We start from the raw sequence: 20,767 nt of genomic DNA, 5'->3' as shown, positions 1-20,767 counted from the left end.
ATTGAGTTGACCAGGCTTGGTTAAAGTAATTTTATAAAAACTCATAAGAAATCCTGTAAAATCCCGGCGTGGTTAACGTGCAAAAGTGTCTGTGTACTGAACGATCTCTGAAAGTGTGTGTGAGTGTGAACTACTCCGTATCTGGGAGGTTGGAGTGCTGCGCACCTTCTCTGGACCGTCACTTAAGTGTGACCTGGTAGGAACGGACGCAGCATTCTTACGGCTCAGAGAGGGGGGAAAATTGATGAGCCCTATGATAAAGGGACTGTATGAAAGAAAATAAAATTTGAAAGTGAATGTATGAATGGAGAGATCCTAATTAGCAGATGGTGTTAGAACTGATATTTCCTACTAGTAGAAAAAGAGTTAAGAACGTTCCTAGGTGGTGGGTTTGTAGACTATTAGGGCATAGAGAGGACTGTGAGAAGTGTGATCCATTAAAAGAAACAAAACCTTTAATAAAATGAGTACATATAAGGGAGTGTGGGATGCCATCTGTAGCCAGATGATGCATCAAGCTGAACCAAAAGACAGAAAGAAACTAGAAAAACAGCTTGAGGGAGTCTGGTGTCATTTAGCAGGCCTTCATGGGTGGAATGAGAAAACTAAAAATGAAGGTAAAATGTTACAAGCAATTTTGAATGAAGAGAAAAGGGCAGAAACTGAGCTAAAGAGATTACAGAAAGAAAAAGATGCAGTCAGTGTGTGGAAGAAAAGAAAAGTATGTAGGGAAATAGAAAAAGCAGAAAGCAATCTGAGAAAATGGAGTAGAGTAGCCTCAGCAATGGTAACCAGGGTTAAATGCACCACATGGGCAGAACAGAAAGAGGGCCCTCCAACAGCTGGCATAGAATGACCACCACCATATGTAGAAAAGAGCAGTACCACTTCAGCATCTGCTCCTATGCAAATGCCTGTGTATGTTGTAAAAAGTGGAGAAGTAGCCACAACCACCAAGCAGGCAAATAAAGACAACAAATTCATCATAGAAGGGGGCTTAATAGAAGTAGAAGAGAGTGAGGCAGATAGAGATTTGCGACTGCTGGAAAAGATGGAAACTGATCAAAAAATAGAGCAGGTCATTAAAGCTCAAGTTGAGAAACAATTAGATAAAAACTTGAGAAAAGTCAAGGCTGAATTAGAAAAGACCAGACAGGAGGTATCTGAACTAGAGATAGATCTAGAAAACACTTCTAGGGGGCACCATGGGGAAGAGGAAGATGTAGGAAATAAAGGGTCAGTAATGGGTGAGAGACCAATGAGCTTAGCATCAGACAGGTCTTCAGACCACAAGAGCAGGACAAGCAGTAGAAATGGTGGAGACAGGGAACAAGTCATAGTAACAGGTGTTAATTTGGAAGTGGGCTACCCAGACAGAGTTGACGAAGAAAGCTTGGTGGGGGGAATAGGGGGGCAAGAAGACAATGTTTTAGACACATGCTCAAATGGAGGAGCCTGTAACTGGCCTCCTGCTAGAGTAGAGACTAGAGTACCACAAGGGGCCACTGCATTAGCACAACTAGGACAGCTGAGAACAGCGCCAGCCTCCCAATATCCATTGATTAGGGCTCCAGGAGGTTTCAGACAAGAGTATAAGCCCTGGGGGCACTCTGACATGAACTCTGTATTAAGCAAACTCCCAGAAATAACCAAAGGGGGACAGAGATGGTTGACCAAGGTTGTAACACTGACCCATGGGGTTGATTTGGCACTGGGGGATTTAAGGGCACTATGGGGAAACATTTTGACCAAAACACAGGTAGAACAACTAGAATCAGAAGCAGGAATCTTGAAAGAGGGAAATGACAGGCCTCTGCTTGCACATCTTACTGATGTAGGAACTGCAATGAGAAAGTTGTACCCAACACCAAAACTGACCTACCAGAGTATAAAATTTAAAATACAGCCAGGGGAATCTGCTTCAGCATATTTGCATAGGTGTGAGGCTGAATGGGAGGACAGAACTGGGGAAAGTCCTGATGCTAGAGAAATATGTAAAGAATTTTACAGACAGGCTGTGGTAAAAGGGGTTCCAGCCAGTGCTGTGGCTGCAATAGAAAATAGTCCAGACATGAGTGGGGGAGATGGAGAAACTTGGGTTAGACATTTTATACACCATGTGGATAGAGCTGTAGAAAAACAAGGAAGAGAAGAGTCTGAAATAGAAAAATTAAAAACCCAGCTGTTAAAAATGCAAATAGAGACAGAGAAAGACAAAAATAAAAAGAAACCCAAAGACACCTTGCAGCTACCAGTTATGACAGTGCCAGGAGCATCTGATAGTGCCAGACCACCAGTGTACAATGTCCACCCAGTTACTGGACAAATTAATAGCCAACATGGGTTCCCTGACTACCCATATGACCCAATGCCAGATTGGCCACCTCCTGCCACATATGGTAGGGAGGTCACGGGTGTTTTAGCACGACCAAGAGACCAGGGGTGTTTTAGTTGTGGAGCACAAGATCACTGGAGGCGTGATTGCCCACATAATGCCAGAGGGCAAAGGGGACAACCTCCTGCACGGGGACGGGCTCCTGGGAGAGGAGGGCCTCAAGGGGGAAGAGGTAGAGGTGTTCCCAGGCAAAATGGCCCATGGCCTGGCAACCAACAGGTGCCCAGACAAAGCCCAGTCTGGGGCCAGCCAGATCATGCGAACTATTGACGAGACCCACAGAGAACCAGTGAAGGGGCCCTGGCTGAACCCCTTCTTACAATACTGGTAGATGACCAGCCAGTACAGGCCCTGGTGGACACTGGGGCCACTTTCTCCACTATCCAGAGAGAGATGGTGGAGGACAACTCACTGTCTACACAATGTGAAGAAGTGAGGGGGTTCTCTGGGGAAACTGAGAAATGGCCACTTACAAAACCACTAAAAATCAAAGTGGCAGGGCAAACCATATTGCATCCATTTCTGTGCTCTGCAAATGTTCCCTCTGCTCTTTTGGGTCGTGACTTACTGATAAAATTAGGAGTTAAAATCCTCTGTAGCCCGGTAGGCATAATAGTCATATTTCCAAATGGGTTGAAGACGAATTGTTCTTTTAATCAACAGACTGACCTGGCTAAGGGGCAATGGGTGGTACAGGCGACCAGAAAAATAACAGCAAACATTTATTGGTTAAGACTCACGGTGGGCACACAGCTACTAGAGCTGCTGTATCACTGGCAGGGGTGGATTAGCTCCTTGTATAGTTTCGAAGCACCCTCGGACCCCTGGCACTGTACATTGTATTGTGACACCAGTGAGGATGAAATATATGAACAAGAATTCAATGAACTAAAAGGAAAAATCACTGAAGTAAGCTGTACTAGCCTATACGTAGGACCAGAAGGGGTAGCTGCTGAAGTAGTGTTGACCGAAGAACAAGAGGGGTATTTTGAAATGGGGGAATCCTCCTACCCTCATGTATCCCTCTGGGTAAGCCCATATCACGAAGCAAAGGCTTTAGGCCCTATGGTTAGGAGATTGAGAAAAGTGACAGATTGGGAAAATTTGTACAATGGGTGGGAATTTTCAAAATGTACAGAAAGCTACAGGCTAGGGATAGTAACAACAGATGAGGCAGTATACCAAGCAGAGCGAGTCTGTAGGACTGAGATAGTGACACGAGAAAATGGGGAGGGAGCAGATGCAATGCTGGAGGAAATGCCTGCTAGCCTATGGTCAATAGGTCCTGGGGATGTGGGAAAATGGGACACCACCCCAGTAACATTTGAAATTGACAGCCCAGAAATAGTAAACATCAGACAGTATAAGATCAGCTATGAGGCCAGTGAAGGGATAGGAGAGACAATTTCTAGTCTGGAACAGGCAGGAGTGTTGTGCAAGACAGTATCTGACTGGAACACCCCAATACTGCCAGTTTTGAAAAAGACCACAGGTAAATATCGTATGGTACATGACCTCAGAAAAATTAATGAAATAGTCACTACCCCTACTCTGCCTACCCCAAACCCATACACCATCCTGGCAAAATTGACCCCAAGCCACACCCATTTCTCGTGTATAGACTTGGCCAATGCATTTTTCTGTATACCACTAGCCAGCAATTGCAAAGAAATTTTTGCATTTAGCTACAAAGGAGAAAAATACACTTACAACCGCTTGCCACAAGGGTTTGTTCTAAGTCCTGGCCTTTTCAACCAGAAACTTAGGGATTTACTGGACTCTTGCCATCTGCATGACACGTCCATACTGGTCCAGTACGTTGATGATTTTTTGATTGCTTCTTGCTCCAATGAAATGTGTTTGACAGATACAAGAAGGGTGCTACAGTTGTTAGCCAAAACTGGGTTGAAGGTCAGCAAGGAAAAAATCCAGGTAAGCAGACCAGAAGTAACTTTTCTGGGAAGGATAGTAGGGAGAGCTGGCACTGGACTGTCTGACGAGACCAGGCAAGCAATTCTATCACACCCAAAGCCCACTAAGGTAAAAGACATGCTGTCATTTCTAGGGTTGGTGGGGTACAGTAGGCAGTACATCCCTGACTACTCAGAAAGAACTACAATTTTGAGGTCATTGGCAAAAGAAGTAGGGCTGAAGAACAGTGGAAGTCAGTTGAAATGGACAACAGAGGCAGAACAAACATTCATCACATTAAAAACTGACCTAGCTGAGGCTGCTGCATTACAGACACCAAATCACCAGTTGCCATTTTATTTAGATGTCAGCACTACTGACTCTACTGTAAGTGGTATATTGTACCAAAAGCAACACCAGCAGAGAAGGGTTTTGAGCTATGTAAGTGCACCGCTGGACAAGGTGGAACAAAAACAACCACCTTGTGCAAGATATGCTGCGGGATTGGCCAAAATGGTAGAGAAAACAGAACACATAGTCATGGGCCATCCCTTGCACATACTTTCCACTCATTCAGTGGTGGCTTTCATAACCTCTTCTGCCTTCACCTTCTCAGCACAGAGACAAAACAAACTGATAAGAATTTTGACTGCACCTCACATTGTACATGAACACAAGGGGGTCAACATGGCAGATTTGATAGGGGAAGGTGAACCTCATGAATGTGCCCCCAGGACAGAAAAGGAAGAACAGGTGAGGGAGGGAATGAGCACTATCCCTCTGACAGACCCAGACATGGTCCTGTTTTGTGATGGCTGTTGTTTCAGGACAGAAATGGGCACCCTGTCAGCTAGTTATGCAATAGTAGAACAGAAAGGCCTTGAATACACAGTAGTTGAAACAAAATTACTGTCAGAACGCCCCTCAGCTCAGAGAGCTGAACTTTTGGCATTGGTAGGGGCTCTGAATTTGGCAAAAGACAAACGTGTAAATATATACTCGGACTCTGCGTATGCTGTAGGGGCAGCAACTGTGGAATTACCAGGGTGGGCCAGGGTAGGTTTTGTGACATCTACAGGCAAGCCTATCAAGCATGCAACAGAAGCAGCAGCCTTGCTTGAAGCTATTATGCAACCCAGAGAACTAGCTATCATTAAATGTGCTGCTCACACCAAAGGCCAGGACTCAGTGTCAAAGGGAAATGATGCTGCAGATCAGGCAGCCAAACAGAGGGCAGGGTATAAACCATTACAAATGCTGGTAACCCCCACTGATGAGCTAGGAGACTTGGCAGAACATTTAACAACTGACTACTTGCGTAATGAACAATCCACAGCTGCACCTGAGGAGAAAACAGTGTGGCAGGAAAAGGGTGGGAAGAAAAGTAAGGATAGGGACGTATGGGAGGGACCAGATGGTAGGATAGCATTACCAGCATCAGTGGCTAGAAAAGTACTACAAGAAGCACATTCAGTGGCTCATAGTAATGAAAGAGACATGACCAGACGAGTTAAACAATGGTGGCATCCATTCATGCCACACATGGTCAGTGAAGTAATATCATCATGCCAAGTGTGTGCTGCTTTTAATGTACGTCCAACTACCAAACCAGAGGCTGGACACTTCCCAACAGACAAGGGACCAGGCCACACTGTGGTGATAGACTTCACTGACATGATCACCCCAGTACATAAGAAAAGGTACCTGCTGGTAATGGTGGACCAGTACAGTGGCTGGCCTGAGGCATTCCCATGTGCAAAAGAGGATGCCATGTCAGTAATTAAATGCCTTGTAAATCAATACATTCCACGGCATGGTTTCCCAAAAACAGTTAGATCAGACAATGGCTCTCACTTCAAAAATGAGCACCTTGCTGCAGTGGAAGCAGCCCTAGGCCTCAAACACAAATATGGGGCAGTCTACCATCCTCAGAGCCAAGGGAAAGTTGAAAGACTGAATTTGACCTTAAAAAACAAATTGGCAAAAATCTGTGCAACTACAAACCTGAATTGGGTTGATGCCTTGCCCATGGCTCTGATGTCGGTCAGATGTTCTATTAACAGGTCAACTGGTTTCACTCCATTTGAATTGACCACAGGCAGGCAATTCCCAGGTCCATGGGCTGTGTTTAGCACTGACTGGACGCTGGATGAACCACGCCAATACCATGACAAAGTAAGTGCTGTGATTAACATGTTCTGTCCACAGAAATCCTGGCCTAGTGAGCAGACCACTGGCACTGTACAACCGGCCTCTACAGACCTGTGGGTGAGATTAAAACAACTTAAACGAAAATGGTCTACTCCTAGGTGGTCAGAACCACTGAGAGTTACTGCTCGTACCTCTCACTGTGTACAACTAGCAGGTAAAAGAAATACTTGGTATCATTTGTCTGCATGTATGTTCTGTCCCCCACCAGCCAGGTCCCTGGAAGACACACGAGTTGACCTTTTTGAAGGTCAAAGAGAGGGTGAAGAGGAAGCCCGAAGTGCAGAGAGGGACCCAGGTGAAAACCAACCAGATCCTCCAAGACAAGGAACAGAGACATCCATTTGTCCACCAACAGAGACAGAAACAGACAAAACATTACAAACAGAAACAAACACACACACCCAACTTGTTCAAACACACACACACCCTATATTGATCAGACACGGAGATCTGCTAGAGGTACCTGAACACATACCCATTGCACATTGCATCAGTGCTGACTATGCATTAGGAGCAGGGGTTGCTAGACAAATTCGTGAAAGATATGGTACAGAGGCACTAGAGAAAACAATTGGTCAGTCTGGCCAGTGTGTGAAAACAACACACGGTAAAAAGGTGATTTATCATTTAATCACAAAGTGGTGGTGCAGGGACCTGCCCACATATGAAGACTTAGAGAAGAGTTTAGAAGATCTAAAACTGCAGTGCCTAAAAGACAAAGTGAAAACATTAGCAGTCCCCAAACTAGGGTGTGGCCTTGATAAATTACAGTTTGAAACTGTACAGAATATCCTAGAGAGGGTGTTCAAAAACGGGGAGATTCAAATAGTGGTGGTGGTAAAATGAACAACACAAAGATGAATAGAATAGTGGGATGTTGGGTATTGAGCTTGACAATAATCATAGGGGTAATAATATGGGGATTGATGGGGCAAAACACACAGAAAGGGAAAAGGAGTGTGTTGACAGGAGGTGGGGCTGGGGTGAAATTGACACTGGTAAGGGAGAAAGGGAAGGATGGCCTGTGGGAATTTGATCTGTGTCAAGTGATAGATTGTGGGGGTGATGCACTGGGATGGAGAGGGTATGATGTCTATGGCTGCCTGTGGCCAACAACAGGAACAAAACCAACTGGGCCATGGTGTCACACATGGCACGATGTTAATTGGATGACCAAGCCAGGGTACACTAAAAAGATGTTAACCAATAGCCCACTAACTAGCCAGAATAGTATTCAGAACAGACTTAAACTATTTAGAGGATACCAACATAGCTGGGGGAGCTGGAAAAACACGCTGATAATGTCACTGAAAGATGGTCCTGACAGCTCTGAAACTTTCATTACACTAGGGGTAGATGTGTCAGGGACAGATCCATTGGGTTTAATTAAAATTTTAGTCCAAGAGCCAGAAGTAACACCAGCCCCCATAATTGTTGATTTAAGGAAAAAAGAAACAGTATTGAAAAGCACGGATTATAGCAACTTGACCCCTTTAGATGTAATGACCCTAGAAACTGGTTATCATGAGTCCAACCTCTGGTTAGAATGGGTTCATGAAGCATCCACAAATTTAGGTTTTGAAGGATGTTTAGCATGTGCAGCTGGGAGACCTCAATTGAATACTGAGCCTGCCCCATTGTATGTAAACGATCAATGGGGATACGATTGCATCCTACGATTAACAAAACAACAAAATCCAGCCAATTGCTCATCTTTAAGTAAATTGTACCCTGTTACAGGTAATGGGTCATCACTAGGGGTTCCCTTGATTAGAAGAAAAGGGAACTACACATGTTTTAATTTCACTTCCACTGGCAAATCTAAAACATTGGTGGGCTCTTTTCAGAGAAATTGGTGCGAAATTACAGTAGCTGATGGACATAAGAAAATAGGGCGGTGGGCAAGAGAGGGACTTTATTTTGCATGTGGGGAAAAGATTGCATTGACTAGGATAGAACCAACAATGGAAGGACTGTGTGCCATGGTAAGAGTAGCAGTACCCATGATAATGGTAGGAAACAGGCCAAGAACAGGAAACAACAAGAGAAAGAAAAGGTCTATGCATAGTGATTTTGACCTTACTAGAAATAGTCCTACTTACATAGATTCTATTGGGGTCCCCAGAGGTGTTCCTGCTGAGTACAAATTGGCTGACCAAGTGGCTGCAGGATTTGAAAATATCCCTGTGATATCTGCTCTGTTTCCTATAACCCCCAACAAAAATGTAGATAGAATCAATTACATTCACTATAACGTGCAAAGGCTGTCAAATTTAACTAGGGATGCTGTAGAAGGGTTGAGAGAACAATTGGCTGCCACTTCTCTGATGACCATACAAAATAGGTTGGCACTGGACATGTTGTTAACTGAGAAGGGAGGACTGTGTGCAATGTTTAAAGACACCTGCTGCACAATTATTCCAAATAACACAGCACCTGATGGATCTGTATCTAGGGCATTGGAAGGGTTAAAGGAGTTATCAAACGAGATGAAAGCTAACTCAGGGGTGGACAATGCAGTGACAAGGTGGATGGAGGATGTGTTTGGGGCATGGAAAGAGGTGATGGTATCTATTTTGACCTCTGCAGGGATATTTTTGGGAATACTGGTGACCTGTGGATGTTGTTGTATACCTTGTATGAGGAGTTTGATTAACAGGTTGATAGTGACAGCAATTGAGAAGAAAGACAGTCCACCCCCCTATCAGATGCCACTGTTGGCTGCTCCAAGAGAGGAAGAGGATGAGGGTGAAGAGCTGGTGGAAATATTGGAGGAGTTGTGATCTCTTTGAGATCAAGAGAGGGAATTGTAGAAAATACTTTTATGAAAATGCTTTTAAATTTGTGTTTTGGATGTTCTGTGCTTATGAGAAGACGAAACGTTCTATGCTTATGAAAAGACAAAGTGTACACTATGTAACAGAATCTGTTTAGTAAAATGTGTGTGTGTATATGCGAACTCTCTCTGAGAAACCTTTGTTTACAGGCACGTAGGAGAAAAGAAGCCCTGCAAAAGTAGTAGCAATTTGAAGGTCACTTTAGACTAGACTTTTGGTCACTCTAAGAAAAAGAATGGGATGGGGCTGTATTTTCTTCTCTGTGCAGGAACGGGTTGGCGATATCAGGCCCTGATTGGAGGAGAATGGTTGAACGATATCAGGAGGAGAGGCCTGCAGAATCAAGAATATAAATGCATATTTTAGTTTTGTGAGACATTTCTGGACTGCCCAGAATGTCATATTTGATATTGGCTGTTCTGAAATCCTGAGCTCAGAAGAAGCTGATCTGATTCTACATTAAACTTTGCATTATTTTTACTTACTTTAACTGTTGTAAGCGTCTATTCATTGGCGAATCCAAGAGCACGGGGAGCAAAAGGCATTTTCCTTCAATGTCATCAATGTGAAAAGAGTTTCACAGACATGAATCACCTTAAGGAACATGTTGAAATTCACATTGGAGAAACGCCTTTCATGTGTCATCACTGTGGAAAGAGTTTTACACACAAAGCAAACCTTGAGAATCACATGAGAGTTCACACTGGAGAAAAACCTTTCACCTGCCCTCAGTGCGGAAAGAGATTCACGGTTAAAGGAAACCTAAAAGTTCACATGAGAATACACACAGGAGAGAGACCTTACAAGTGTCTTCATTGTGAGGAGAGTTTCATATATCAAAATGACCTGAAAAACCATTTGCAAAATCATGTTTAGACAACAGAGTGATTCATTGGATTACCCTCTTCTCATTTCTTCACACATCTACAGCTATGGAATTATGTTAAAGGGATAGTTCACCCAGAAATGAAAATTTGATGTTTATCTGCTTAGCCCCAGGGCATCTAAGATGTAGGTGACTTTGTTTCTTCAGCAGAACACAAACGAAGATTTTTTGACTAAAACCGGTGCAGTCTGTCAGTCATATAATCGAAGTGGATGGGCACCAAACCTTTAAAAGTAAAACAACACATGCACAGACAAATCCAAATTACACCCTGCAGCTCATGAAGATAAAATGTATTAAATGTAAGTCCAACATGTGAACATTGGGTCATTTATTTTGGTTGAGTCCACAGATTTGAAAGTTCTGTTGTGAATGGTTTTGTTTTTATTCAAGGGCATTTGAGACTGATTTTGCCCATGACCCCATTGTTGACCTATTAGGCTGGTCTTCATATTTGGAGACCCATGGTCCCAATCAGACTTAGGCAGTTCAGTGTGTGATGACAATAGCAAAAAAGACAACATATTCTGTGTGGGATGTGAGTTTATAATGTCTAATAAGGTAATAATGTAGCTGGCCATAACTGGATAAACACTAGTAGTGAAAATGTATTTTATATAACCCTTTCCTGTGATTTTTTTTTTACTTTTTTATGCATTTTAAATATGTTTTCTGTTTGCATGTGTACAAGTGTGTCTCAAAAAATTAGAATTTCATGGAAAAGTTCTTTATTTTTTGTAATTTAATTATTCAAAGGAAACTTTCTTATATTCTAGATTCGTTGCAAACAAACTGAAATATTTCAAGAGGTTTTTTTTTTTTTAGTTTTAATTCAGATTGATACAACCTAAAAAAAAATATACAAAAAATCAGTCCCTCAAAAAATTTGAATATTTTTTCCAAAGATCAAAAAGATATACAAAACAGAAATGTTCAAGATCTCTGAAGTAGATTTAATTATTCACTTAATAATTGGTTGGGGCTCCTTTTACACAAATTACGGCTTCAATGCGGCGTGACATGGAGGCAATAATCCTGTGGCACTGCTGAGGCGTTTTTGAAGCCCAGGCATCAGAATAATACATCAAAAAATATCTAGCAACATTTCAGTTTGTGTGCAATGAATCTAGAATAAAAAAAGTTTGCTTTTTTGAATTAAATTGCAACAAATATAGAACTTTTTCATGATATTCTATTTTTTTTTTAGATGCACTAGTTGTGTATGTGCAATGTGGTCTAATGAGAATTTGTATGTATTTTTTGTGAAACTGTGTGCATGTGTTGATTAACAACTTCAGGCTAACTTTGAAGAGCTACATGTGCAAAGCTATCTGAATACACCTCACACCTTGAAGACTACAGTGGAGAACTATATAACTTCAAAGAACATGACCCACATTTAATCTCAAGCTAGCTCAGAAACTTTATTTCAAATTAAAGAAACTGATGAAAGGATAGTTCACCAAAAATGAAAACTGTCATCATTTACTTGACATTTTAAAATGATTTCCAGTGAAGCAAATTAATATGTTGTCCAATATATAATATACCTCAACAGTATATCACAGATGGGGAGTTGAGCTTGCAGTGGCCACGTCTGATGACAGCCTTCAGACAGGTAAAGATTACCTGAATGTTGAGGTGAAGCTCTTCAAGGGCCTTGTCATGCCAGAAAAAAAACATGAAATATGGGCTGCATTTCAGTACAAATCCAAGACAGGAACTTGGTGTCTTGCATCATAGTCATCCTTGGAATCTGCGACTGTAAATAACAGCCTATTATTAAATGTTTTGCTGAATCATCATACAAGGGCATAGGTTTGTTTTGATAGTTGATCTTAGTAGATCTGATAGTAGATTTTCTTGCCATAAATTTAGTCTTAATATAACACTATTAGATACGAAATATCTAAATACAATGCATTACAAATGCAACGTTTTGCTTAATAGTCAAATCTGAATAAAATCACATTCATCATTTGAGAGGGTGCAACACAGTTCACAGTTGTGCTTGTTGTCTGGTTTTCATTTATCAGGCTGTGTCAAGTTCTCTTTCTCTCCACTTTTGTTTACCACCAGAATAGCTTCCAAGTTCATTGGCCCATCCTGAACCAGCCAACCTAAACCAATGCATTTTACATTTAAAATGTGTGGCTCACCAGAATCAAATAAGATTGATAGATGATGAAGTGCATGGTAAAAACTAAAATTTAATTCATAATATGTCATATTTAAAATATAGAAAGAATACAAAAAGTAACAAAGCCATTAAGGTTTGGAATAACACGAGAGAGATAAAAGAATTTGAACTTTTTGGGTGGACCATATTTTAAGATTTTATAGCAGATAAAAAAAAAAATTATGAAGCAAAAAAAATCAATTACAGTATTGGTCAAATGTCTGTTATGCTTATCAAATCTGCCTTTATGCGATAAAAATACAAAAATAAAGTGATTTTGTGAAATGTCATTATAACAATGTTTTTAATATAATTTTAAAAATAATTCATTTCTGTGATGCAAAGCTAAATAATCAGCATCATTATTTTTCTAGGTTTCAGTGTCATGCGATCCTTCAGAAATCTAATATGCTGATTTGATACTCTGAGCAGCCCTCCCCACGCCTAACATGCGGGTTGGCGCCGTGGCTTAGTTGGTCAAAGCGCCTGTCTAATGAACAGGAGATTCTGGGTTCAAATCCCAGCGGTCCCTTGGGCTGAGCTCTAGTCCAGCAAGAGTCCCTAAATTGTGCACAGACCTGCTTGCTCAGCACACAGCTTGCCACTCGCCCAAGCTGGTCGTGCTCTCTGGCGCAATGGATAGCGTGTTGGGCTTCTAGACTGCCAGATGAGTCCATTCAAAAGTTGTGGGTTCGAGTCCCATCAGATTTGTGCTTTTTGGAATTTTGTTAAGCCCATACTAAGGCCATAATAAGAGTGTTGCCCTCAGACAGCAGAAACCATTTTGAGGCCTCCTGTTCTCAGTGTACATTGATTTAAAAAAAAATGTCAATCATATTTAAAAGGTAGCAAAACATGCCCAAGAACCAATTCAGTGAGGTATGGCAATCACTGTCTTGCATCAAGTGGAGGCAGCAGGACATTCAAAGTGTTGATTCATGCATCCTCTGAGCCGCCCTCCCCACCCCTTTACGTGCGGGGTGGCGCCGTGTCTTAGTTGGCTAAAGCGCCTGTCTCGTAAACAGGAGATCCTGGGTTCAAATCCCAGCGGAGCCTTGCAAACGACAGGTTGGATCTTTTTGCTCTCCCTTGGACCTGAGGCCCTTACAGTGCCTCTGCCTTTCAAACGACACCGCAATTGTGCAGAGACCCTAGGGCCTGTCCTTCCTGCAGAGAGAGCCTATGCTCTCTTACCGTTGGACGGCCACAGACCCGAAAGGTCAGCCTTCACGCGGCTCTGCTTGCTAACCCCTTATGGGCTCTGTGGCGCAATGGATAGCGCATTGGACTTCTAGACTGCCAGACGAGGCCATTCAAAGGTTGTGGGCTCGAGTCCCACCAGAGTCGTGGCTTTTGGCTTTCTAGTAACTCTCATACTGTGCAGTGTTGCCCTCAGGCAGTAGAAATTTGTAGACATTCTCTTTTAAGCGTACCAGCACCTGGCCGGCCTCTGGATGTTTTGATCCTCTGAGTGACCCTCCCGACAGCCTTGCATGCGGTTTGGCGCTGTGGCTTAGTTGGTTAAAGCGCCTGTCTCGTAAACAGGAGATCCTGGGTTCAAATCCCAGCGGTGCCTTGGGCGGCTTTGCAGTCCAGCAAGCGCAAGCTTTTCCGAAAGCGACCCGGAAACAGGGATAGCTAGGGCAGCGAGTGGGTAATTTTGCAAATCGCCCAGACTCAGTTGTCGGCAAACGCCTTAAAGCTGTCCAGCGCACGGTCAGCCAACCCTTGGCCTCTTCTCTGGAAGCCTGGATCGTCTGAGTCGCCCTCCCGGAGGGCGAATGTGCTGCCAGGCTAGTCTAGTAAACAGGAGATCCTGCGTTCGAATCCCAGCGATGCCTTTGGCTGCGCGCCACAATACAGCCGAGCTCGTGCTTTACCAAAAAACGGACGGCGAATGGGGACACAGAGAAGCTCGAGGTTAGCGGGCGGTTTCTCTTGCAACACTACCCTCTCACCTGCTTTTGAAGGATAGCATCCCAGGCTAACGGATCCAACCGAGGTGGCGCCGTGGCTTAGCTGGTCAAAGCGCCTGTCTTGTAAACAGGAGATCCTGGGTTCGAATCCCAGCGGTGCCTTTCCACCGGTGGCTGTCTCTGGGCCTCACTGTTGGATGGGAGACCCCAACTACACTGTATATTTTTGAACCGTGCCTCAATTGTGCAAAGACCTGAGGACCTGTCTTTCTGCCCACACAGCGTGCCACTCGGCTGAGCTGGCTAGGCACAAATCTGTAAGAAAAGCCCTCAGTGGCCCAGCCTGGCATATTGACCGGCTCTGTGGCGCAATGGATAGTGCATTGGACTTCTGGAATTCCAGATGAGGCCATTCAAAGGTTGTGGTTTTGAGTCTCACCAGAGTCACGCTTTTTGCCATTTCGTTAAGCCCATACTGCACAGTGTTGCCCTCGCACAGCAGAAACCATTTTGAGGCCTCCTGTTCTCAGCGTACATTGATTAAAAAAAAAGTCAATCATATTTAAAAGGTAACAAAACATGCCCAAGAACCAATTCATTTTTGGTATGGCAATCACTGTCTTGCATCAAGTGGAGGCAGCAGGATGTTCGAAGTGTTGATTCATGCATCCTCTGAGCCGCCCTCCCCACGCCTAACAAGAGGAGTGGCGCCGTGGCTTAGTTGGTTAAAGCGCCTGTCTAGTAAACAGGAGATCCTGGGTTCGAATCCCAGCGGAGCCTTGCAAACGACAGGTTGGATCTTTTTGCTCTCCCTTGGACCTGAGGCCCTTACAGTGCCTCTGCCTTTCAAATGACACCGCAATTGTGCAGAGACCCTAGGGCCTGTCCTTCCTGCAGAGAGAGCCTGTGCTCTCTTACCGTTGGACGGCCACAGACCCGAAAGGTCAGCCTTCACGCGGCTCTGCTTGCTAACCCCTTATGGGCTCTGTGGCGCAATGGATAGTGCATTGGACTTCTGGAATTCCAAATGAGGCCATTCAAAGGTTGTGATTTTGAGTCTCACCAGAGTCACGCTTTTTGCCATTTCGTTAAGCCCATACTGCACAGTGTTGCCCTCGCACAGCAGAAACCATTTTGAGGCCTCCTGTTCTCAGCGTACATTGATTAAAAAAAAAGTCGATCATATTTAAAAGGTAACAAAACATGCCCAAGAACCAATTCATTTTTGGTATGGCAATCACTGTCTTGCATCAAGTGGAGGCAGCAGGATGTTCGAAGTGTTGATTCATGCATCGTCTGAGCCGCCCTCCCCACGCCTAACAAGAGGAGTGGCGCCGTGGCTTAGTTGGTTAAAGCGCCTGTCTAGTAAACAGGAGATCCTGGGTTCGAATCCCAGCGGAGCCTTGCAAACGACAGGTTGGATCTTTTTGCTCTCCCTTGGACCTGAGGCCCTTACAGTGCCTCTGCCTTTCAAACGACACCGCAGTTGTGCAGAGACCCTAGGGCCTGTCCTTCCTGCAGAGAGAGCCTGCGCTCTCTTACCGTTGGACGGCCACAGACCCGAAAGGTCAGCCTTCACGCGGCTCTGCTTGCTACCCCCTTATGGGCTCTGTGGCGCAATGGATAGCGCATTGGACTTCTAGACTGCCAGATGAGGCCATTCAAAGGTTGTGGGTTCGAGTCCCACCAGAGTCGTGGCTTTTGGCTTTCTAGTAACTCTCATACTGTGCAGTGTTGCCCTCAGGCAGTAGAAATTTGTAGACATTCTCTTTTAAGCGTACCAGCACCTGGCCGGCCTCTGGATGTTTTGATCCTCTGAGTCACCCTCCCGACAGCCTTGCATGCGGTTTGGCGCCGTGGCTTAGTTGGTTAAAGCGCCTGTCTCGTAAACAGGAGATCCTGGGTTCAATTCCCAGCGGTGCCTTGGGCGGCTTTGCAGTCCAGCAAGCGCAAGCTTTTCCGAAAGCGACCCGGAAACAGGGATAGCTAGGGCAGCGAGAGGGTAATTTTGCAAATCGCCCAGACTCAGTTGTCGGCAAACGCCTTAAAGCTGTCCAGCGCACGGTCAGCCAACCCTTGGCCTCTTCTCTGGAAGCCTGGATCGTCTGAGTCGCCCTCCCGGAGGGCGAACGTGCTGCCAGGCTAGTCTAGTAAACAGGAGATCCTGCGTTCGAATCCCAGCGAATCCCGCGCCACAATACAGCCGAGCTCGTGCTTTACCAAAAAACGGACGGCGAATGGGGACACAGAGAAGCTCGAGGTTAGCGGGCGGTTTCTCTTGCAACACTACCCTCTCACCTGCTTTTGAAGGATAGCATCCCAGGCTAACGGATCCAACCGAGGTGGCGCCGTGGCTTAGCTGGTCAAAGCGCCTGTCTTGTAAACAGGAGATCCTGGGTTCGAATCCCAGCGGTGCCTTTCCACCGGTGGCTGTCCCTGGCCTCACTGTTGGATGGGAGACCCCAACTACACTGTATATTTTTGAACCGTGCCTCAATTGTGCAAAGACCTGAGGACCTGTCTTTCTGCCCACACAGCGTGCCACTCGGCTTAGCTGGCTAGGCACAAATCTGTAAGAAAAGCCCTCAGTGGCCCAGCCTGGCATATTGACCGGCTCTGTGGCGCAATGGATAGTGCATTGGACTTCTGGAATTCCAGATGAGGCCATTCAAAGGTTGTGGTTTTGAGTCTCACCAGAGTCACGCTTTTTGCCATTTTGTTAAGCCCATACTGCACAGTGTTGCCCTCGCACAGCAGAAACCATTTTGAGGCCTCCTGTTCTCAGCGTACATTGATTAAAAAAAAAGTCGATCATATTTAAAAGGTAACAAAACATGCCCAAGAACCAATTCATTTTTGGTATGGCAATCACTGTCTTGCATCAAGTGGAGGCAGCAGGATGTTCGAAGTGTTGATTCATGCATCCTCTCAGCCACCCTCCCCACGCCTAACAAGAGGAGTGGCGCCGTGGCTTAGTTGGTTAAAGCGCCTGTCTAGTAAACAGGAGATCCTGGGTTCGAATCCCAGCGGAGCCTTGCAAACGACAGGTTGGATCTTTTTGCTCTCCCTTGGACCTGAGGCCCTTACAGTGCCTCTGCCTTTCAAACGACACCGCAATTGTGCAGAGACCCTAGGGCCTGTCCTTCCTGCAGAGAGAGCCTGCGCTCTCTTATCGTTGGACGGCCACAGACCCGAAAGGTCAGCCTTCACGCGGCTCTGCTTACTAACCCCTTATGGGCTCTGTGGCGCAATGGATAGCGCATTGGACTTCTAGACTGCCAGATGAGGCCATTCTAAGGTTGTGGGTTCGAGTCCCACCAGAGTCGTGGCTTTTGGCTTTCTAGTAACTCTCATACTGTGCAGTGTTGCCCTCAGGCAGTAGAAATTTGTAGACATTCTCTTTTAAGCGTACCAGCACCTGGCCCGCCTCTGGATGTTTTGATCCTCTGAGTCACCCTCCCGACAGCCTTGCATGCGGTTTGGCGCCGTGGCTTAGTTGGTTAAAGCGCCTGTCTTGTAAACAGGAGATCCTGGGTTCAATTCCCAGCGGTGCCTTGGGCGGCTTTGCAGTCCAGCAAGCGCAAGCTTTTCCGAAAGCGACCCGGAAACAGGGATAGCTAGGGCAGCGAGTGGGTAATTTTGCAAATCGCCCAGACTCAGTTGTCGGCAAACGCCTTAAAGCTGTCCAGCGCACGGTCAGCCAACCCTTGGCCTCTTCTCTGGAAGCCTGGATCGTCTGAGTCGCCCTCCCGGAGGGCGAATGTGCTGCCAGGCTAGTCTAGTAAACAGGAGATCCTGCGTTCGAATCCCAGCGATGCCTTTGGCTGCGCGCCACAATACAGCCGAGCTCGTGCTTTACCAAAAAACGGACGGCGAATGGGGACACAGAGAAGCTCGAGGTTAGCGGGCGGTTTCTCTTGCAACACTACCCTCTCACCTGCTTTTGAAGGATAGCATCCCAGGCTAACGGATCCAACCGAGGTGGCGCCGTGGCTTAGCTGGTCAAAGCGCCTGTCTTGTAAACAGGAGATCCTGGGTTCGAATCCCAGCGGTGCCTTTCCACCGGTGGCTGTCTCTGGCCTCACTGTTGGATGGGAGACCCCAACTACACTGTATATTTTTGAACCGTGCCTCAATTGTGCAAAGACCTGAGGACCTGTCTTTCTGCCCACACAGCGTGCCACTCGGCTGAGCTGGCTAGGCACAAATCTGTAAGAAAAGCCCTCAGTGGCCCAGCCTGGCATATTGACCGGCTCTGTGGCGCAATGGATAGTGCATTGGACTTCTGGAATTCCAGATGAGGCCATTCAAAGGTTGTGGTTTTGAGTCTCACCAGAGTCACGCTTTTTGCCATTTCGTTAAGCCCATACTGCACAGTGTTGCCCTCGCACAGCAGAAACCATTTTGAGGCCTCCTGTTCTCAGCGTACTTTGATTAAAAAAAAAGTCAATCATATTTAAAAGGTAACAAAACATGCCCAAGAACCAATTCATTTTTGGTATGGCAATCACTGTCTTGCATCAAGTGGAGGCAGCAGGATGTTCGAAGTGTTGATTCATGCATCCTCTGAGCCGCCCTCCCCACGCCTAACAAGAGGAGTGGCGCCGTGGCTTAGTTGGTTAAAGCGCCTGTCTAGTAAACAGGAGATCCTGGGTTCGAATCCCAGCGGAGCCTTGCAAACGACAGGTTGGATCTTTTTGCTCTCCCTTGGACCTGAGGCCCTTACAGTGCCTCTGCCTTTCAAATGACACCGCAATTGTGCAGAGACCCTAGGGCCTGTCCTTCCTGCAGAGAGAGCCTGTGCTCTCTTACCGTTGGACGGCCACAGACCCGAAAGGTCAGCCTTCACGCGGCTCTGCTTGCTAACCCCTTATGGGCTCTGTGGCGCAATGGATAGTGCATTGGACTTCTGGAATTCCAAATGAGGCCATTCAAAGGTTGTGATTTTGAGTCTCACCAGAGTCACGCTTTTTGCCATTTCGTTAAGCCCATACTGCACAGTGTTGCCCTCGCACAGCAGAAACCATTTTGAGGCCTCCTGTTCTCAGCGTACATTGATTAAAAAAAAAGTCAATCATATTTAAAAGGTAACAAAACATGCCCAAGAACCAATTCATTTTTGGTATGGCAATCACTGTCTTGCATCAAGTGGAGGCAGCAGGATGTTCGAAGTGTTGATTCATACATCCTCTCAGCCACCCTCCCCACGCCTAACAAGAGGAGTGGCGCCGTGGCTTAGTTGGTTAAAGCGCCTGTCTAGTAAACAGGAGATCCTGGGTTCGAATCCCAGCGGAGCCTTGCAAACGACAGGTTGGATCTTTTTGCTCTCCCTTGGACCTGAGGCCCTTACAGTGCCTCTGCCTTTCAAACGACACCGCAATTGTGCAGAGACCCTAGGGCCTGTCCTTCCTGCAGAGAGAGCCTGCGCTCTCTTACCGTTGGACGGCCACAGACCCGAAAGGTCAGCCTTCACGCGGCTCTGCTTGCTACCCCCTTATGGGCTCTGTGGCGCAATGGATAGCGAATTGGACTTCTAGACTGCCAGATGAGGCCATTCAAAGGTTGTGGGTTCGAGTCCCACCAGAGTCGTGGCTTTTGGCTTTCTAGTAACTCTCATACTGTGCAGTGTTGCCCTCAGGCAGTAGAAATTTGTAGACGTTCTCTTTTAAGCGTACCAGCACCTGGCCGGCCTCTGGATGTTTTGATCCTCTGAGTCACCCTCCCGACAGCCTTGCATGCGGTTTGGCGCCGTGGCTTAGTTGGTTAAAGCGCCTGTCTCGTAAACAGGAGATCCTGGGTTCAATTCCCAGCGGTGCCTTGGGCGGCTTTGCAGTCCAGCAAGCGCAAGCTTTTCCGAAAGCGACCCGGAAACAGGGATAGCTAGGGCAGCGAGTGGGTAATTTTGCAAATCGCCCAGACTCAGTTGTCGGCAAACGCCTTAAAGCTGTCCAGCGCACGGTCAGCCAACCCTTGGCCTCTTCTCTGGAAGCCTGGATCGTCTGAGTTGCCCTCCCGGAGGGCGAACGTGCTGCCAGGCTAGTCTAGTAAACAGGAGATCCTGCGTTCGAATCCCAGCGATGCCTTTGGCTGCGCGCCACAATACAGCCGAGCTCGTGCTTTACCAAAAAACGGACGGCGAATGGGGACACAGAGAAGCTCGAGGTTAGCGGGCGGTTTCTCTTGCAACACTACCCTCTCACCTGCTTTTGAAGGATAGCATCCCAGGCTAACGGATCCAACCGAGGTGGCGCCGTGGCTTAGCTGGTCAAAGCGCCTGTCTTGTAAACAGGAGATCCTGGGTTCGAATCCCAGCGGTGCCTTTCCACCGGTGGCTGTCCCTGGCCTCACTGTTGGATGGGAGACCCCAACTACACTGTATATTTTTGAACCGTGCCTCAATTGTGCAAAGACCTGAGGACCTGTCTTTCTGCC

General features: G+C 46.0%; 1 protein-coding gene and 19 non-coding genes across 20 annotated transcripts; all 20 read left to right on the top strand.

The window, feature by feature from the left end:
* The first annotated feature begins 463 nt into the window (after positions 1–463).
* On the top strand, positions 464–7,363 carry LOC141325707 (uncharacterized). The gene is given in 2 exon segments (XM_073834459.1): positions 464–1,236; positions 1,300–7,363. Coding segments are annotated over 2 exon segments (6,837 nt in total).
* Positions 7,364–12,877: 5,514 nt separating this feature from the next.
* trnai-aau (transfer RNA isoleucine (anticodon AAU)) lies at positions 12,878–12,951 on the top strand. Its single transcript has one exon. It is a non-coding gene; the product is annotated as a tRNA-Ile (tRNA).
* A 450-nt stretch (positions 12,952–13,401) lies between these two features.
* On the top strand, positions 13,402–13,475 carry trnat-cgu (transfer RNA threonine (anticodon CGU)). The gene has a single exon. It is a non-coding gene; the product is annotated as a tRNA-Thr (tRNA).
* Positions 13,476–13,676: 201 nt separating this feature from the next.
* On the top strand, positions 13,677–13,766 carry trnar-ucu (transfer RNA arginine (anticodon UCU)). Its single transcript is given in 2 exon segments — positions 13,677–13,713; positions 13,731–13,766. It is a non-coding gene; the product is annotated as a tRNA-Arg (tRNA).
* Positions 13,767–13,921: 155 nt separating this feature from the next.
* On the top strand, positions 13,922–13,995 carry trnat-cgu (transfer RNA threonine (anticodon CGU)). Its single transcript has one exon. It is a non-coding gene; the product is annotated as a tRNA-Thr (tRNA).
* A 428-nt stretch (positions 13,996–14,423) lies between these two features.
* trnat-ugu (transfer RNA threonine (anticodon UGU)) lies at positions 14,424–14,497 on the top strand. Its single transcript has one exon. It is a non-coding gene; the product is annotated as a tRNA-Thr (tRNA).
* A 544-nt stretch (positions 14,498–15,041) lies between these two features.
* Positions 15,042–15,115, top strand: trnat-agu (transfer RNA threonine (anticodon AGU)). Its single transcript has one exon. It is a non-coding gene; the product is annotated as a tRNA-Thr (tRNA).
* Positions 15,116–15,665: 550 nt separating this feature from the next.
* Positions 15,666–15,739, top strand: trnat-agu (transfer RNA threonine (anticodon AGU)). Its single transcript has one exon. It is a non-coding gene; the product is annotated as a tRNA-Thr (tRNA).
* A 201-nt stretch (positions 15,740–15,940) lies between these two features.
* Positions 15,941–16,030, top strand: trnar-ucu (transfer RNA arginine (anticodon UCU)). The gene is given in 2 exon segments: positions 15,941–15,977; positions 15,995–16,030. It is a non-coding gene; the product is annotated as a tRNA-Arg (tRNA).
* A 155-nt stretch (positions 16,031–16,185) lies between these two features.
* On the top strand, positions 16,186–16,259 carry trnat-cgu (transfer RNA threonine (anticodon CGU)). The gene has a single exon. It is a non-coding gene; the product is annotated as a tRNA-Thr (tRNA).
* A 420-nt stretch (positions 16,260–16,679) lies between these two features.
* Positions 16,680–16,753, top strand: trnat-ugu (transfer RNA threonine (anticodon UGU)). Its single transcript has one exon. It is a non-coding gene; the product is annotated as a tRNA-Thr (tRNA).
* Positions 16,754–17,296: 543 nt separating this feature from the next.
* trnat-agu (transfer RNA threonine (anticodon AGU)) lies at positions 17,297–17,370 on the top strand. The gene has a single exon. It is a non-coding gene; the product is annotated as a tRNA-Thr (tRNA).
* Positions 17,371–17,571: 201 nt separating this feature from the next.
* trnar-ucu (transfer RNA arginine (anticodon UCU)) lies at positions 17,572–17,661 on the top strand. Its single transcript is given in 2 exon segments — positions 17,572–17,608; positions 17,626–17,661. It is a non-coding gene; the product is annotated as a tRNA-Arg (tRNA).
* Positions 17,662–17,816: 155 nt separating this feature from the next.
* Positions 17,817–17,890, top strand: trnat-ugu (transfer RNA threonine (anticodon UGU)). Its single transcript has one exon. It is a non-coding gene; the product is annotated as a tRNA-Thr (tRNA).
* A 428-nt stretch (positions 17,891–18,318) lies between these two features.
* Positions 18,319–18,392, top strand: trnat-ugu (transfer RNA threonine (anticodon UGU)). Its single transcript has one exon. It is a non-coding gene; the product is annotated as a tRNA-Thr (tRNA).
* Positions 18,393–18,935: 543 nt separating this feature from the next.
* On the top strand, positions 18,936–19,009 carry trnat-agu (transfer RNA threonine (anticodon AGU)). The gene has a single exon. It is a non-coding gene; the product is annotated as a tRNA-Thr (tRNA).
* Positions 19,010–19,559: 550 nt separating this feature from the next.
* trnat-agu (transfer RNA threonine (anticodon AGU)) lies at positions 19,560–19,633 on the top strand. The gene has a single exon. It is a non-coding gene; the product is annotated as a tRNA-Thr (tRNA).
* A 201-nt stretch (positions 19,634–19,834) lies between these two features.
* Positions 19,835–19,924, top strand: trnar-ucu (transfer RNA arginine (anticodon UCU)). The gene is given in 2 exon segments: positions 19,835–19,871; positions 19,889–19,924. It is a non-coding gene; the product is annotated as a tRNA-Arg (tRNA).
* Positions 19,925–20,079: 155 nt separating this feature from the next.
* trnat-cgu (transfer RNA threonine (anticodon CGU)) lies at positions 20,080–20,153 on the top strand. The gene has a single exon. It is a non-coding gene; the product is annotated as a tRNA-Thr (tRNA).
* Positions 20,154–20,581: 428 nt separating this feature from the next.
* On the top strand, positions 20,582–20,655 carry trnat-ugu (transfer RNA threonine (anticodon UGU)). The gene has a single exon. It is a non-coding gene; the product is annotated as a tRNA-Thr (tRNA).
* Positions 20,656–20,767: the final 112 nt, after the last annotated feature.

Source organism: Garra rufa, chromosome 2 (assembly GCF_049309525.1).
Source record: "Garra rufa chromosome 2, GarRuf1.0, whole genome shotgun sequence".
In the NCBI taxonomy this organism is placed as follows: Eukaryota; Metazoa; Chordata; class Actinopteri; order Cypriniformes; family Cyprinidae; genus Garra; species Garra rufa.
Note: the sequence above shows the minus strand (reverse complement) of the source record. Positions and strands in the feature narration are given on the sequence as shown.